Genomic DNA, 18,005 nt, shown 5'->3' with positions numbered 1-18,005 from the left:
TTGTCTAAGAGGACATGATGTAGGCTTGGATACTCTGATGAAGGCAGAGATGGTGAGAAGTGATTTATTCAGGACTTATTTTGAGGCTAGATCTTGTCGGTTTTGCTGATGGATCAGAAGTGATGTGAAAGAAAAAAGAAGTCAAGGAAGATTCCACGAATTTGGGGTTGAAGATTTGGGTGAATAATGATACCATTTTCCAGGCTGAGAAAGGAACAGGTCTTTGGGCAGGGAGAATCAAAACTCATTGTACATATACATTTGAAAGGCCCATTTAGTATCTGAATGGAGACTTCCATCATAGGTCTGTAGTTGAAGTCAGAGGTTATGAGTGGAGAATTTGAAAGCTATATGTGTACAAGAAACGTAAGCCATTGGCCTGGATGAGTGCACTTCCTCTGACATCCAGGGCTGGGAAAGATATGGGTGATTCTCTATTGTACATACCTGGAGGTGGAAAGGCTGGGAGGTAGGAGTAGCCTATCTTCTATTTTACAATTATTGCCAAAGTATTATTCTAGCTGGTTATTTAGACCAATTTACATTCCTCCCAGAAGTTTATATCTAAGAATGCCTTGTGCACCACATTCTCAATCATACTTGATAATGACAGACTTTAAACTTAGATTCTGTCATTTGTGAAATGATGAAGCTATGAGTTTTAGATGTGTCAATGTAATTTCATGGACTTTTAGGACTTTAGAAATAATGAAAGACACATCTCTAGCATAACATTTATCACACTGCCAAGGAACTTCTGGGCCTTGTCCTTCAACAGATCACAACTGCCTTACTTACTTTTGAATCCTCAACATCTGGCACAGTGCTTGGCACCCAGTCAGCCCTCTATACACTTTAAGAAATGAAGGCAGAGGGGCTAAATACTAGTTGAATGACTGAATGAACCCTGACAAGTTACAAGCAGAGAAGCTGAGGCCCAGGAATATAGTCCCTTGCTCAAGGTCACATAGTGACAGGGTAACAAGAATCAAATCAAAATTGCAAAGGCTGTATTTTCTATCAAGGCACCCCTCCTTTTACTTTAATTCCATGTGATATAGCAGAAATGATAATACTCAGAAAACTGGCAAAGAGGTAAGTAATGAAGCACTCTTGCTGAAAGTAGGTATTTGGGGTCTTAGCAGAAAGTTTAAGTGTACATCTTCAATCAAGGGAAAACTCTATTGACTTGGAAAAATATCCAGGGTGGGTCACGGGGTGTGGTGGGCCAGCAAGTGTATCCACAGGTTTTATGTGGGTCCAGAGAATATATAAACCTTTCAGTCACATTCACTGAGATACAAAGAAAAAAAGAACTAATGGAGGCCATGATACTCATGGGCACATGGGAGGGAAAGAACTTGAATCTGAATCTCTTTTCAACTCTTTACTGGGACACAAAGCTGAGGCTCTAGCTCAGGTATCTCTTGTCTCAGGACTTCCTGTCCAGTTAAATTAGCATCATCTCTCCCGTCCTTGGAGGGTGCTTCCCACTGCTATGAGATGGATCTTAAATTTCCTGTCCATGCCTTTTCTTTGTCAAATATTGGAATGGACAGCACACTGTTTCCAATGTTTCACTGAAGGAGGCAAACGTTCAGAAACCCCAATAATTTGCTAAATTAATTTCTGACTATTTAATTTCATATCAGTTGCATTTGTCTTCTCTACCAGAAGCCTAATGATGAGAAGGCTCACCAAATCATGTATTAAAATTCACTTGGCTTGGCAAAACAAAAAAGGAAAAACAGGAGGGATAAATTTTATAGGAAGTGAAATTCTTTCCAGGATTGCAAACAGAGACTAGATGGGCATTACTGCATTTTAAGCATTATGCAATACTAAAGATAGAAAACAAGAGAGTTCACTAGGAGAACATCACTATAATGTGTTTAATACAGTGAATTTAACATTTATAACTCAGGCAACATGAGCAAATTCTGATGTAAGTAAAATTTATACTGACTCAGAACAGGAAAAAAATAAAATCAGTCTGTTAAGAATCCTTGGCTCTAGGGAGCTCCAAAACATTTAAAGATATGTCTAACTAAAAATCCAAGAATGTTTAAAGTTGCATATATTGTTACTTTTCTTTAATAAAGAAAATTCTCTTCTTTTACTTGTGTTACCTTTTTTCTTCAAATCTTCATCAGGCTCATACATCTCGATGATCTGCATTGCCCTTTTAGCATCATAAAATGGGAACAAAATTTCATTCAGTCGAGGGTCTCGCTGATGCTACGATGAGAAAGTAACTCCATTTAGGTTGACATTTCTCACCCTTGGGCATGACACATCACTAAAGGACAGAATTTCTAAAATAAGATATATTTAGAATATCACATTTATAGTTAACAAAGATAGGATTTCACTGTCCCTAAAATATATTTCAAAAAAGTCCAAATTTGGGAGTGCTTTGTTGGTTTCCCTCACTGAACTAGAGAGAGAATATAGAACATACTTTTTTTTTTCCCTTCAAAAGCTAAAGGATACATAAAATGGTGTGCATGTCAGTTGTATGGTCTTCTAGTTTCCATACCACAGATAAAAAATTTGGCATATCTACAAAAAGTGAGATAAAAAAATCTTTGGGTGGGGTGGGGAAGCAAAAACAAAATCAAAAACAAACAAAAAACAAAAAAAAACCCCAAATAACTCAAATAGCTAACACACTAATTTAAGTGCCTAAAAAAGAAAAACAATAGCAACAGTAACAAAAAGAAAAAAAAAACCCTAAGGCTAAAAAAACCCATAAGGTTAAAATCCCTAAGGTTAGTATTTCATTTTCATTATATATATATTTTTTACATAAACAAAAGATTTCTTGGGCAGTCTGCAGACTTCATTTTCTTGAGTAAATATTTATCAAATCGAACAAATTATAATAATGATGACAATCAGCACAAGGATATGTATACATTATCGACAATATGGAAAATCTGTATTTGAATATCAGTAGTTCATAAAGTCTTTTTCACTATGAACTAGAACTCTGTTTGCTCTGAAAAAACTCTCTGGGGATGGGGCGGGGGGCAGTCCATGAATGATTAAGGCAATGAGGATGCTGGTAATACCATGCTTTTCAAAGCAACACCTGGATGCTCATGGTAGTACATGGGGCACCAGGAGCTATACTATTTCTGGAGTTCTGACATCCAAATTTTCACAGCAGTGGTGAAAAAAGTCCAATTTACTGACTCAGCTATAATCTTTTGTATTTGTGTCTGCGGGCCTATATCTGGAGACAGTGGGTCCATTAAACTTCCTTATCGTTCACCGTGGATCAGAGAACAAAACACTGTGACCCTGGCCATATGTCAAATATATAATTTCAGTGGAAATAATGGCAGATAAGCAGATGTGAGCAAAGAAACCTGGTCAACAGGTAGAACCTTGACAATAATTCTTTACCCAAATATATGCACAGACTTTGAGAAACAGTACTGAGAAGTATTTAAGAAACAATTGTTCAAAGTTCATATGGATTTCCCTTCCCCATTTGTTTTGAAATGAACGTTTGAAAAAGTGGGCAACACAGAATGAATGCTGTTGGCCAACGGAACACATGTGATGTAATTTCTTCAAGCACTTGTGGCCTAGCCTATTCTGGTCCTCCCACCTCTTCACCCAGTTAAGAGTGTTAACTCAAAAGGAATTGTTATCTTTTGGTCAGTTTATCCCAATGAAGCATGCTTCTGTTGTAATCTAAGAAATTACGGCTCATAACAGCTCACATCCATGCATGTGCTAGAGCAGAAACTGTTATAGTAACAACAGGCCTTGAAACCATAAGAAACAAAACTCATGGGGTATGCAGAGAGAAACTAAGAGGTGGACCGTGGAATGCCAGGCACGTGAAGGCATGCTACAATCTTATTTATGAAACGGATGGGCATCATGCAACTCTGGAGCCCACTATTCAAGGAGATGACAAGCACCACCCCTCTGGTGAGAATGCATCGTTTTCAAAACAAACAAAAAAACGAACGAACAAAAAGCTCTTTCTAGGCACATTTCTTCTCCCGTCCCTGTAAATAACAGCACGGAAGAAGATGGATGTGGAGGTAAAGGTCCTTTTTAGACTCCATTGCAGTTATGCTCATGGTTGGCCACTGGATTTCTCTTTGTTCAAAGTAAGCTTTTGGTTTAAAGATGTGCTCGTTGGTAGGAATTCTGGACTCATGGAGATGATGGGGCAAATCCATATGAATTAAAAAAGTGAGAGAAAGAACAGAGTAAGCTGGAGGGGAGAGAAGAGATTAAGTTAGGGAAAGGAGAGGAAACCCAGATGCTCCTCTGTACTTTTTATATGCGTGTATGTGCACATGAGCCCTGTGTGACTAATACTTGTAGTGTGATCTGTTGATGGCAGCAGCAGTGGCATCTCCTGCACCTGGGAGTTAAAATGCAGACTCTCAGCCCCCACCAAAGACCTACCAGATCTGATTCTCTGGGGTGGAACCTGTGAATCTGTGTTTTAATGAGCTTTCCAGGTGATTTTGACGTGTTCAAGTTTAAGAAACACTGTTCTAATGTGTAAAAGTATGCATTTTAACATATTTGCAGAAGAGTAAAACAACAACAATACGCCCCCCCCAAAAAAACACCTAAGTCCTGCAAGGATAGAATGCTAAATGTTTGAGATGTCCTTCTTATCAAACCGTCTTAAAATTTAGTGCCAAAGCATGATATCCACTAGAACATCCTGCCTGTCAGAAGCAAAAGCTAGGAAAACCAAGCCCTAAAACGGCTGTATCATAAGCCCCTAATTGTAAATTTGCAGGAAATAAGCATTAAAAGCAGACAGTATGAAACTGCCTTTGTATTTGCATCTGCTCCACCAGATAACGTAACTGTCTGCTTCACTAAAATTTTCATGTTTCAAAAAGGAAGCACGGTGGATTCTGGATAATCCAAGACAAGGAAGCAAATAATAAGATTTGCATTAGAGTCACAAAACTATAATTTTTATATGAAAAAACAAAGAGGGAAAAGATAATTTCCAGGTGACCTCAGAGTAATAAGGTTGCAGAAGAGTTCCACATGGACATAAGCACAGTGTGGAAAATGCTTCACAACTCTGAGGGATCATCTGTTTTCAGTGGGGATTCAGGGGAAGCAGTGTACCTAGGACATTCACCCCTGGACGTCCAGAGCTTTGTTAAGTGATGTCAACAGCCTCTGAAAATAGATCACAGAACTGTGCCCATGTGAATGGGGAGACAGTGATCATTACTCAATTATTATGTCTTTACTCTTATTGAGAAAAGGCATCCATTGGCTTTATCCCAACAGAATTGGGAGAGATGGATGTTGACAATAAATATTCAGAAGAGATATAAAGAAGATGAAGGAATAATTTGCAAGGGTAGGCTTACCCATAAGACTAAGAAACACCTCCTTCTCTTTCTGTGTCTATGTATTCAAGAATAAAGACATTGTCAATGGAAAGAGATCTCATGCCCTTTCCTATATTCTTTCAACTGCAAAATAAAAACAAACAAACAAAGAAACAGGTAGGTTTAGCCCTAAGGTAATCATATAATGGGTGTGAGGTCGGGGGGAGGGGGAAGGGGTGCAGATCACTAGCAACAATAAAGCTAATTCTGGATTATTACTGTCATCTAAGACTTTTTTTCTCTTTTCCTCATTTTGATCTATTCTCTCCAGCCCTCCATGCATCTCCCAATTCTGTAGCCCTGCCCTCTCAGTTATCATCTTTGTGAGATAATGAAGATAACTGAAATCAATTTAGCTTCTTATTGGAAACAGGCAAAGAGAGGTGAAATTAACTGAAGCTCAGGGACATGAATCAGCCCCACCACAGATAGAGACCTGAGCTGGGAGCAGTATCTAACCAAATGGCAGCTCACAGTGGGCCCTTCTACCAGCTCTCCCAGACTCTGGTTTATTATTTTCAAAAAATAGGAAAAGTTTCTCTTGGTCCACTGATGGGACCAAGAGACACAGCTGTGGCAAAATTTTAGATCTGAGTCGTGAATTTCCATGACTAAATCCATTATGGAGAAGTAACAGAAGGTATATGACGCTCTCACATTCTTCCCATTCATGCTAAGCATTCCAAGAAGGAATCTAGATAATCTATTAGGACAGTGCTTCACAAACTTTAAGGTAAAGACAAATCACCTGGAGATGTTGTTAAATGCAGATTCCAACTCAGTAGGTCTGGGTGGGACCCAAGATTCTGCATTTCTAACAAGCTCCTACAGGATGCTGCTGCTTCTAGTCCACAGATCACACTTTGGGGAGCAATGAATAAAGAGATACTGAGAAGCAGATGAGAAGCAGGTCTAAAGCTACCAATGAAAAGCCAATAGGTATTTATGACATGGATAGGGAGGGGGTGGTACAAACCCCCCTACATAGTGACCAAGGTAGTAAGTGGCCAGTAGTCTCTCTTATCATTACAGCTTCCTGGAGATACATGTTAGCACACTGAACATAAAATTTCATCTAAGGAGTAAAAGGATTTACAAGCTCGAAAGTGGTGGGAGGCAGCATGACTTTTTTCCCTATTACCTATTCTAATTGGTTAATGCTAGTGTGTGTGTCTACTGATTTTCGCATTATCAGTCATTTCTCTGGTTACTTTGCTGAACTCTTATTCAAAGAGCTTTCTAATTGACAGTTTTTGATATTCAGGGTACCCAATCATTATCTGCAAATAATGAGTAGGACCTCATCTTCTTGTATTCAGTAGACTCATTTATTTTTCCTATCTTATTGCATAATCTGGGGCTTCTAATACAATATTGAATTATGGCTTGTTGACACTATATGGCTAAGGAATTTTGAAAAAGTTTAGATCTAAGCTTTTGGAGCCATAGACCCTTACACTGCAATGCCTGCTTCCTTCTTGAGTCAATGTTGTCTCCTTTCATTATGGGTTTCAAAGGTGCTCTACCTTAAGGGTGCTTTTGGTTCTGGAGAGAGAAGAGGGGGTCACTGTAGGACTCAAAAGAGAGGTTGCAAGGAGCTGGCAGAATGTTCTCTAAGTTTCACAAACTTCTTCAAGGACACATTCAGATTTCTATCTAGTCTTTCCAATTCAGTTCACTAGGACAGAAAAGGAAGAGATTCAGGCAGACAGTTTGATTAAAAATAAAGGTTGCACACTTTCCTGGACCATCTTGTAGTCTTTATGATCTAACAAAATCTAGAATCCCACTGATTCCATCTGTCCCATTTCAAAATTAAAGGTGCTTCCTTACTGTGAATGAAAAGCCAAACAGAAGAAAATATAAGAACCAATGAGTGCTAATGGCCCCTGTGATAGCAATGTATAAAAGTTTATCAACTAATAGCATTTTAAGAAAGAGTTTGGATGGCAGAATGTACGGATGATTACATCTTTTAATATTTAATGTTATATCTTAGACTTGCAAGAATTGCAAGTGATTACTGGGTAGGTTTACAAAAACAACCCCTAAGGGGAAAGCCTTAAGAGCCCATGAACACAGCACCTAACCTCAAGACTTCAGAACTCTTTATTTTCACAGTGACACACATAGAAAAGTCTCTGTCATGTTTAATAGATGGCTGGGTGTCAGTTCATCCCAGAGTGTGCAAGAGACCTTGTTTTTAGGAAGCAGCAAACTAATGATGTAAATTTTGTCCATGCCTCTAAAAGGCCTTCCTTCTTTAGCAAAAAGCAAGATATTCCTGCCCATCTCACCAAAACTTAAGATGATCAGTGACCCCAAGTGCATGAAGAAGCTGAGAGAAATAAAACAATAAATCTTAAAAATAAAGGAGAGGAGGAAGGAGTTAAGGAAACAAAGCAAGGCAACTTGAGCAACGGTGGCACAGGAATGTGGATATTATCTGGGTAAAGATTATAAACATAGTATTCGCATGACCAAAAACTAGTGGGGTGGAAAGACTTGAAATGTTTTCAAGTAAAATAAATATTGTATTGTACTGAAAGGCTTATTTAAAAGTGGAGGTGAGGCATCTGTGCTGATAAACGGAGTGGTTAGTCTTTCCTGCACATGGGCTTTTAGGCTCTCATTATCAGAGCTTTGAAAGGGTAACCCTGCAAACTGGGAGCCCGTAAGTCCTAAAAAGGCAAGAAAAGAGAAGCCCATTGGCAAAGATGTGATTTGTCTCTACATCCTGGCAAATCACAGCCTGCCTGTTGCCTGTTCTTTGGGGCAATACCTCCTGTCCGGCATGATACTCTCTCTTCTAATATTTTCTTTTTATATGGTATAATGGTTAAATTATATTAAAAGTTGCTTTGAAACAAAAATACATTGTCCATTCCTCACTGAAACTTATTAATGTGGTAGAAAAAAAGTATATTTTCCATTTTGGATTAGCAAAAACTTCAAGGGGTTTCACTGAACAGAACATTCTTCTCTACGTTCATAAAGAAAAAAAAGTTAATTTTAGCTGTAAGAAAAGTTGCAACTTTTACGTGTTCTAAAATATATTTTTCTCTTGTGCTTAAGCAAATGTTGTCAACCAGTTTTGGTTGTTAAGTGAATCATATTCTAAAATGAGCCCTAAGCTTGTTATAAAAATAAAATGTAAAAATTTAACCTGCAATCTAATTGGCCTAGTATGTACTATATTTTCACCCAGGAACTCCAGTGTTGTGCTTGTTGTCAAAATATTCTATTTGAACCTACATACTGTCCTTACATGCAATCCATTAAAAGACAAAAATAAAGCTTTCCAGTCCATGCAAAGGTATGAGAAAAAGTTAGCAATGGAGAATCCAACTACAGTGTGGTAATCTCAATCCATTCTCTAATGAGATCAATAGGAAAAAAAAAAGTACCTTCAATATCATCTTGCAAAAACACAGACACATTTAATTAAATGAATATATTATAAAATCCACACGCACACAAAGAACCAGAGCTACACATCATAGCGAGAAAACCAACAGAAAAAAGCAGTGTGCAAAGCCAACGTGTCGGAAGCGCATGGACACACAGGAGCAGCAGCTGATTTTTGCACCTGGTAAAGAAAGCCATCTGGAAAGATCAGCAGGTCAGAAGCAAAGCGAATAAGGGCATATGATGCGGGCATATGATGCGGACATGCAATGGGGACACTGGAGGAGGCAAGCCACTGCACACAGACTTTATGGAGTTAATGTATGAAAAAGCTTACTTCATTTAGAAAGCTCACTAATTGGTCTACCGTTAAATAATCAGTTTTGTCTCCATTGCTGAAAAGAAATTTATTAGAAAAAGTAAGTTTTTGTATATGATGCTACAAGTAGGTACGATTTACATGTTGACATTTGTTGATGATAATTCTAAACTTATCTTCTAACCCTGAGGTAGTGGTGCACTCTTAAAATGGCCAGAGACTGTTCGTAAGAACAAAACAAACAACCCAACAAGAGAAAGAAAACACTCCCATTAGCTCAGAAAATGTCTGCAATTCTTCTTTAGTATTATCAAAAGATGTTATTTTTCAAAACAACATGTAAGTCATCCATTTGAAATAACTGGAATGAATGAACTTTTCAACGACATAATAACATTCCATAATTGAATCTAGTTAGTTCACATAATGGGTTAATACCTAAAGGAGCAGGTTAAAATTGTAGGTAGTTAGTAAAGCCAATGCAAGGGGCGGGGGGGATAGTTCCAGGTGCTGCCATTAATTTTTGTAAAAGTTTCTCAAAAAGTCAGAGTGAACTTTTACGGTCATAAACTAAGGGCTGAAAATGTAACCCTGACTAGATACTCCTCCAGACTCTCAACACAGTATATTAAAATATTATGACAAAAAGGTGTCTTAAAAATCTAAAAGGACAAGAACTCCATAAATGGAACTTACATTTTTTTAAAAAGATCCTCTATATCTGTTCGAGGACAAATCTTTTGTGTCAGTTCATAGAACTTTTCATAAGTAAATGCTGCAGGCTCGATTTCATCATTCTGTAAAGAACAAGAGGGTGTCATAACTCCTGCCACATTTTTCTCGTGAAGGCAAAGAATCCACAGGATCATGAAGCAAAGCAATGACCACCTGGGATCCCAGGGCCTCAATCTCTGACTCTTACTGACAGAAGCCAGAAGGCCAAGTCCAACTGTGGCCGGGCCATCCTGCCAGCACACCAGCATGTGTAAATGGGCGTCTCTTATTACCATGTGGCCGTGATCTGTGGGTTCAAACACTGGCTATGGCTGGGCTTGCTCTGGGCAACACCCCATAAAATATAAAGAAACATTTCTTCTTTCTCTCCACTATGGAGAAAATCATGTGCCTGCCTAAAGGCTGCTGAATAAATCAAAGCCAGTGTTTACTTATGCTTATCTTATGAATTTTCACAAGACCACATGAAGGAGCTCAGGACAACCACATAAAATTTTCCTTCACATACTGCAGTTTGTATTTCAAGTAGGATTTGTTAAAGTAGGAACAGGCTTAAATCTTTCTTGCAGTCAATCAATTAATTTCAAATACTCTAAATCCAAGGGGCCAAGAACACAAATGGTTTGTGTAGGGAGGAGTGCTTTACAAAGTACCCCACAGCCACCTTGAAGAACACTGACATTGTGCTTGGTCGAGGCGATGTGGACAGGCTTCTTGAAAATAAGCTTCCCACCAGCTGTGTAGAAGAGTAGCCTTGCTGACATTTCTTTTTCTTAATGAAACTGACAAAAACATTTTGAAGTACACTGTTTGAATTTGGAAACATTTAGGTTAAATGCCCAGGGAACAAAAGGCAGGCAGGAAGGAGAAAATTACCTGTACTATATGTGACTGAAACTAGTTCTGAATCTAAATGAGATCAGTGTTACATAAATAATCTGGCTTATTACATATGAGAACATAACTAGACAAAATCGTTTTACAAAACACATAATTAAACTAATAAATACCTTTCCACTGGGAAGACCTAACTCCTTGAGTGCTTGAAAGATCACCTTTTCTGTTTTCCCCGATGCAAAGGTTCTAGTAATACTAGGGCAGAAAATAAAGAAAAGTCAAGTTATTGTTAATTCTAATTTCGTGGAGGCAAAAATCTAAGAAATACTAGGGATGTGGGACGGGGGGTGGAGAAAGGAAAGGAAAATACAATTCGTTTTCATTTCTGGGTGTTTTTCACTTCACTAACTCTCTCCTGCAATATCCCTCTGGTTCTGCTAGTGAGGCAACTTGATTCTAAGACAGTTGTCTCCCTGGTGATTGTGAACACAAGAACCCCTGGGAGAGCAGTGCCTGGGTGGCTCAGTGGGTTAAGCATCTGACATTTGCGCAGGTCATGATCTCAGGGTTCGTGAGTTTGAGCCCCACATCTGTCAGCACAGAGCCTGCTTCAGATCCCCTGTGCCCCTCCCCTGTTCACGCTCTCTCTCTCACCTCTCCACCCCGCCCCCCCCCCAAAAGCCCTGGGAGATACATGTTGTTGGACAAAAACAATGACAATGGACAATGGACAAAAACAATTCCTCTTTCTCAGGGAAGAGGAATATGGCAGATGTGACAGTAAGTCTAGAATAAAACCTCATGTTGACACTATATAGGTTTGGGGAAAAAAAGTAGTCCCCTAAGAAGTCAGTCTAGGCTGGTGATGGCCCTGATGCCTTGGTACTATAGCAGACATGCATTATCAGACATATTTTGAAAAAAAAATTTTTTGAGCTAAGTACGGTTGAACTACTCTGATGTGCCAGCTGCCTCAAGGCTTAGGACGTTTATTGAAAAAGCAAAGGTGTGGTGGGAGGGGAGTTAGGTGAACACTTATTCAATGTTTCCACAGAATCTTGGCTTTCCCCTGACACAAGGTAATTTTAAATAACGATGCTGCCTTTTAACTAGGATGGTGTGCGTCGAGCCTATTTCCTATGAGAAATGTGTTGATGGCATTCAGAATGACCCAGTGAGGTGTCAAGCTGGCACCCTAGAATTCATGTTTGGCTCTGAGCCATGCCTTAGCCAACCAAAGGAAACTTCCTTTATTCTGTGATTGGAAGCCCAGGTAAGCTGTCACCATAACTGAAACTTTAATTTCAAAAGTCCAACCTGAGGACAGAGCTTACTTTCATCTGGGAAGCTTGGCTTCGGAATGCCTTTGGTGTGAGCACAAGGAGCTTGGTAGCAGTGCCTCCCCACGCCCCAACCCTGTCATGCACTCCGCCATTCATATTAAGTGGAGGCCAGCTCCAAATGCAAGCACTAAGCTCCAACTATTCTTGATGAGTGGGAAAACGCACCTCTTCAACTGCAGAATACAACTTCCCAAAATAGATTGGGAAGATCTAACTTTAGGTAAAGGAGTTGTTATGTGTTCATTCAAAGCTTTGTTGTTTCATACTCAGTCCAAGAATACTTAGAAGTACATTTTTAAGAGCGCTTGAGACAGCTGTATTCAAGTATAGGGAGGCCCACGGATTCTCTTTAACAAATCTACAGACATGGTAGAGCATATGTGTTTGACATCAAGTAAACCAGTTTCTAGGATACAGGGTGTTATGTCCACATTTTCCACTTCTCTAGTTCATGGAATTTTCATGCACTGAATTGGGGTGAGAAGCAATTTACCTGACCTTTATAAAACAGGAAAGTAGCTAATCAGTGTTCTCAATCTCTCTCTCTTTTTTTAAGTATGTGTTAACATGAGAGCTACAGGCCCCAGCATCCCCAGATTTGGGACAGGAAGAAACTGTTTGTACAGCAACCTCAAGGGTATCTCAGTGAACTCAAGCTTCGGTTAGGGTGGATAGGCCTGAAAAACGACATGAAAACTGATTGATGTGGTCATGAATGTAGCAGGTACAGGGCCTGAGCCTTTCTGGGTGTGGGTTGGAGGGTAGGGAGGAAAGGAAGAGACTATAGGAATAGAATCTTTTGGCTAGAGCTTGTTGAAGTACCAAGACATGAACAGGAAGTAGAACAAGAATGTCTCATGGGAGGAGGAGGTCTATGCATTAGCACTTGGGGCTAGGGGGCAGGTAAACAGATTGAGAGAGAAAAAGAAGGAATTAGGGTGTCCAGTGCCAGAAGAGAAAGAAGTCCATGTAGGGATATACTAGTGAGGGCAAAGTCAGAGCCCAACAACATGACTGCACAGGAAATAAAGGTGAGAAATGGTATTATGGCCATAGGGGCTCTTTCTCTGGCCTTCTTTTCTGAGGGGGCTTGGGCTGGGCAATGTCACCATGGATTTGCTCACCTCATTCTGACGGAGACCAAACCCAGGATGGAAAATAGAAACAAGGAAGTTGAAAAGACCATTCCCCTGGTCTATCTAATAAAGTGCCTTTATTGCCTTTGCTTCAGGCAGCTATCAGAATCAGCCTTGGGCCTTAAAATGGATTCACTCAGAGGTAAGCTGGGGGGGTGGGTTGTGGCACAAAGGTGAATTCTTAGAGTTTCCGGTTACATTAGAGGCCCAGCAGAATACCCTTTAACAGGGTCCTGCAAGAAACACATTTATCACAACCTGGGGACATTTTTACATACCATCATAGGCATTTCGTAGGAGAGTATTTAGAAAGGACTGTGATTTATTCAACTCTTATATATAGCCTCACACCCACAGAATACAGGTTAGTGCTTCATGGCTAACAGATACTCAATGAGTTTTTGTTGAATCATAATAAACCACCTTCCCCAAAGGAAATGCTACAAAAGCAAATAACCTTGAGTGGAGCCCAGTCCTATTAGAGTCCTGGTTCAATTCGATGTTCATGTACATATAAATGAAACCAGCCTTTACAGGTGATAAAGACAGAAATGATCCTGAAAAAACCAAGGGAGTCTCACTCTTTCTTTGTCCTCAATGGGCCTACAATCCATTCCATGGTTTTAACACCATTTTTTGAAACACTCAGGTCAGACTCATGGAGTGAAGCCTCAGCAGAATCCTACTAACTTTGTTGAAAAACTAGGACTTCAGGACATGTACAGATTACATAGGAGTTGGGCTACCATGATCATACCTGAGGCTCTCAGACTGCCTCTTTAACACAACGATCTCTTTTAAGACTACTTCCTGCCACAGCCCATAATTTTTGTCTGGCTACTATTTCCCGACTCTAGCCATTGGTTCCAACTCCAGGTTACAAGGAATAAGAAATGGCAAAGAAAAGAGTGATTTTCAAAAGCCTTGGTCTAGGTGAGAAGATAAATTGAGTAGGAGTTTGTAGGTTTGAGAGAAAAGCAGACTGTGCAAGTTTATGTACATAGAAAGAAAAGAGGGAGATAAAGAGTTAAGACTTTCTTCATTAATCATTCCTGCAACTTCCTGGATATTATATTTTGGTTAATACTCAAGAGCAGGGGCCATTCCCAAGGTATGTAACGACTATGAAGCCAGACCCTTTTTAACAGCATGCACACTATAGTAATAGTTTCCATTTTAGGAACTCCAGAATGATAGTGATAAAATGACATTTTAAAAGTGTTTACTCTTCATATCCATTAAAACATTCAGAACACTTTCCACCTAGCCCTTGGCAGCTCATCTACCAGAAGACTTACCGCTTTTTTCTGGCTTGCTATCAATTCTCCATCAACTTTAACAAACTGCCCCCAAATAACAGATGTCTTGTGTCAAACACCTGTTAATACTGGCAGGCACCAAAGAGTTCATGTCAAAGAGAGCTAAAGAAAACGACATAAGGATGGTAATAATTTTGCATGTGAACATGCTAGATAAAGATCTTTGAAATCATAAAAGACTTCCAATCTTGTCTAACAATGGCTTGATTAGTAGGATACGTATAAATGAAACCAGAATTGCTAGTTAGAAGTGCTTTGATTGCAATCTATGTGTTTCTACTTCGTCCATTTCCTGAACCTTATCTTGGAAGAGAAAGCAGGACAGTAAAGCATGTAAAAACAGATCCAATATACATTTCTATTCACACTGCTGTCTGTGCTAAGTTTAAAGAAAAATTTTAAAGAAAAATGTACTTAGCTGTAGAATGCTGGGATACATTAAAATAATTGTCCTGCTATTGCTCAACAGAGCAAAGGATTTTAAATTTTTTGTTTTATATTTATTTTTAAGAGCGTGAGACACAGAGTGTGAGCAGGGGAGGGGCAGAGACAGAGAGGGAGACACAGAATCTGAAGCAGGCTCCAGGCTCTGAGCTGTCAGCACAGAGCCTGACGCAGGGCTCGAACACACGGGACATGAGATCATGACCTGAGATGAAGTTGGATGCTTAACCGACTGAGCCACCCAAGTGCCCTGCAGAGCAAAGGATTTTAAGTGAAATAAAGATCAGTGTAAAGTATCTTTGCCAACAATTATCAATCAAGGGTGCTAACTGGGTTTTTTGTTTTTGTTTTAAGGTCTACTTTTTTCTAGAGTAGACACAAAATTGATTTGCTAGTAAGTTAACAAAAAGCAGAGAATCCTACATCTTGATTTGTAAAGACCATAACACATGTGTAAGGTCTACAACTTGGTAAGCTCTCAATAAAAGGTTAAGTAAAAATACTGTCCATGGTCTTATGATTCATATGCTTTTAATTTCCTCATTGATATTTCTGTCGTGTCACATGGGCTGTTACAGAACACAGAATTAAGAAAAATGATGACTTCTAGGACAGTTCTGTTAAACGCGAAAAGAACGATTTTGAGAGAGTATAGTCATAACCTCATGGGGAAACAGAACGGAAATGTCAAGGCAGAATGAAGTGCCTGGCAGAGAAGGAGATGGAGAAAAGTCAGAAATGGCTAAGTGTGATCAGCAAGCCACTGCTCAAATGCGCTTGCTCAAATGCGATGCAGCTGGGGACCTGTTCACTTCATCTCTGAAAGACAGGGCAGTTCTAAGACAAGATTCTACCTAGTAGCTCTGGTTTTTATTTGTTGCTGTTTCTGTTGGCTTCTTTGCTAAAGTGGTATCCAGAGAGGAAGTCAACATCAACCTAAGTCTGGAGAATCCTAGAAGAATGGGTTGGTATCCGGGAAACCCGGGACTAATTCAGGCTGTGGGCTTGGGCTTATGAATCCAAACACACTCCTGGTTTCATGTGGACAGATGATGCCCACTCCAGCTTCAGAAATTTCCATGAAGTGCTTACACAAATGCCAGCCAAAAAGATACCAGGGGAGTTTGGTAAATAATCCCTATTGCTGCCATCTCAAGAGCTTCCGGGTGTACCCACAGACCATTAGCAAATCCTAACACCAGAGAGGGAGTAGAGAGGCAGAAAAGAGGGAAGCATGAGGAATCCTCAGAGGGAGAAACATACCAGCTTAAGTATTAAAGAACCCATGTGGAAGACACATCTTGTTCATGTTTTCATTTTTTTTCCTTCCTTCTTGATTCCTTTCAGGCTTTACTGCCATTGTTTTTTCATTGTCACTGTTAACTTGGGCAGAGTGAGGGGATAAAGTGACAGTTCTGAAGAGTGTGTGGTGTCAGCAATGGTACACCTAGAGATCAAGTGGCAAGAAGCCAAAGGAGTCTACCTCCCCCTTCCCTCTGGCCACCAGAGGAACAGCAAGGCCCAGAACAAGCAGCACTGTCCAGAGGCACCACACTTCTGAAGACACAGTCTATATACACTTCTGCTACAGGTGCACAATACAACTTCTTTAATTTTAGCAAATGGTTGCTTAGGGCAAGTAGACGAAAGACATTAAAATCCTCAAAGCCCACTTGTTTGAAGATACAAAGAATACTGATACATCTTCGGACGTTCTTCATCAAAGCAGAGTTAATGCTACCCATTGTGAGGAAAAATGCAAGTTTACATCCACAAATGATTTTTACAAACTGAACACAGCGTTTGATGGAGTGATTTAAAATAAGCTTCTAGAAATATCTTTAGTGAAAGCATTTAACAATCACTTGTGAAGGGCTCTCTCTTTGGTCTGGTATCATGAGGGTCGACCCAGGGTATGAAATACAGACAGGAATGATCGACTTACCTCCTAACTGGAATTTTACCATTTGTGTTGGTCATAAATGCCAATTTCATCCAGCTGGAAAACAACGGTAACAACACTGTTTTAATGTTTCTTAAGAGGAATACTTCAATCCAGGTAAGAACTTTAAAAGAAAGTTCATTCAAACAAAGAACATTTATTCTGAAGGTCAGAGACAATAATACACTGTGAGATGAATTTATGGCTGTTACAATTAGCAAATACAAATACAAGACTCTCAGTTAAATTAGAACTTCAGAAAAATAATAATGTTTTTTACAAGTATGTTCCAAATACTGCACAGGATATGCTTATGCGAAAGAACTATTACTTGTCTTAAATTTAAATTTAACTGGGAGTTCTGTACTTTTCTCAGCAACCCTGGATGAATTAGAAAATTGGGTGCTTGCACTGAGCAAAACAAATTGTGGGTACTTACTTGGTGACTGGCCTCATCCTTAATAATCTCTACTAAGGGTGTGCCTGGGTGGCTCAGTCAGTTAAGCAACCAACTGATCTCGGCTCAGGTCATGATCTCATGGTTCATGAGTTCCAGTCCTGCATTGGGCTCCTCACTGACAGCGTGGAGCCTACTTGGGTTTCTATCTCTCCCTCTCTCTGCCCCTCCCCTGCACTCTCTTGCTCTCTCTCAAGCTTAAAAAAAAATTCTGGCAAAATATTAAAATAAAAATAATCTCTATTAAGGTGGTAAGAAATGCAACTGCATGCTGACACCAGCCAACCTTATCCTGAGGACACATAGGGATCTCCACTCTCAGCTCCCAGTGCAGCAAGGCACAGATCGAATGGGCATCTTCCCTAACTTCCAATAGTAAGAGAAGTTCATTAACTCAAATTGACGGGAAGCAACTCATTGCTTTCCTGACACACGGGGACCCACAATGTTTATTTGTACATTGATGGTAAGACTGTTCTTAGCTATTAATTCACATTCTCATTGTTTCCAGTCAATAACATTCTAATAAAAGCAGAAAATGACAAATTGGTAAAGTTTCTGTCCTGTGTCAGTTTCCTAGAAGCACAAGTGACTCCTTTTCAACTGATGTTTTCAAGACAATAGGCGTGAGGGAAGCAGAAAGAGCAGGGAGAACAGTCACACAAA

At 39.6% G+C, this 18,005-nt stretch overlaps 1 protein-coding gene across 12 annotated transcripts in view; it reads right to left on the bottom strand.

The window, feature by feature from the left end:
• PLCB4 (phospholipase C beta 4) overlaps positions 1-18,005 on the bottom strand; it is a 420,803-nt gene that overhangs the window by 95,406 nt on the left and 307,392 nt on the right. For all 12 annotated transcript variants that reach the window (XM_053890434.1, XM_053890428.1, XM_053890431.1 and 9 more), the window contains 5 exons: positions 16,886-16,939; positions 10,872-10,953; positions 9,823-9,923; positions 9,145-9,202; positions 2,130-2,238 (listed from right to left, as the gene is read on the bottom strand). In XM_053890434.1, the coding sequence (XP_053746409.1) occupies positions 2,130-2,238; positions 9,145-9,202; positions 9,823-9,923; positions 10,872-10,953; positions 16,886-16,939 (404 nt within the window). The remainder of the gene's footprint in view (positions 1-2,129; positions 2,239-9,144; positions 9,203-9,822; positions 9,924-10,871; positions 10,954-16,885; positions 16,940-18,005) is intronic.

The sequence above is a fragment of the Panthera pardus genome, unplaced genomic scaffold (assembly GCF_024362965.1).
Source record: "Panthera pardus isolate Hobbes unplaced genomic scaffold, ASM2436296v1 HiC_scaffold_25, whole genome shotgun sequence".
NCBI lineage: Eukaryota > Metazoa > Chordata > Mammalia > Carnivora > Felidae > Panthera > Panthera pardus.
Note: the sequence above shows the minus strand (reverse complement) of the source record. Positions and strands in the feature narration are given on the sequence as shown.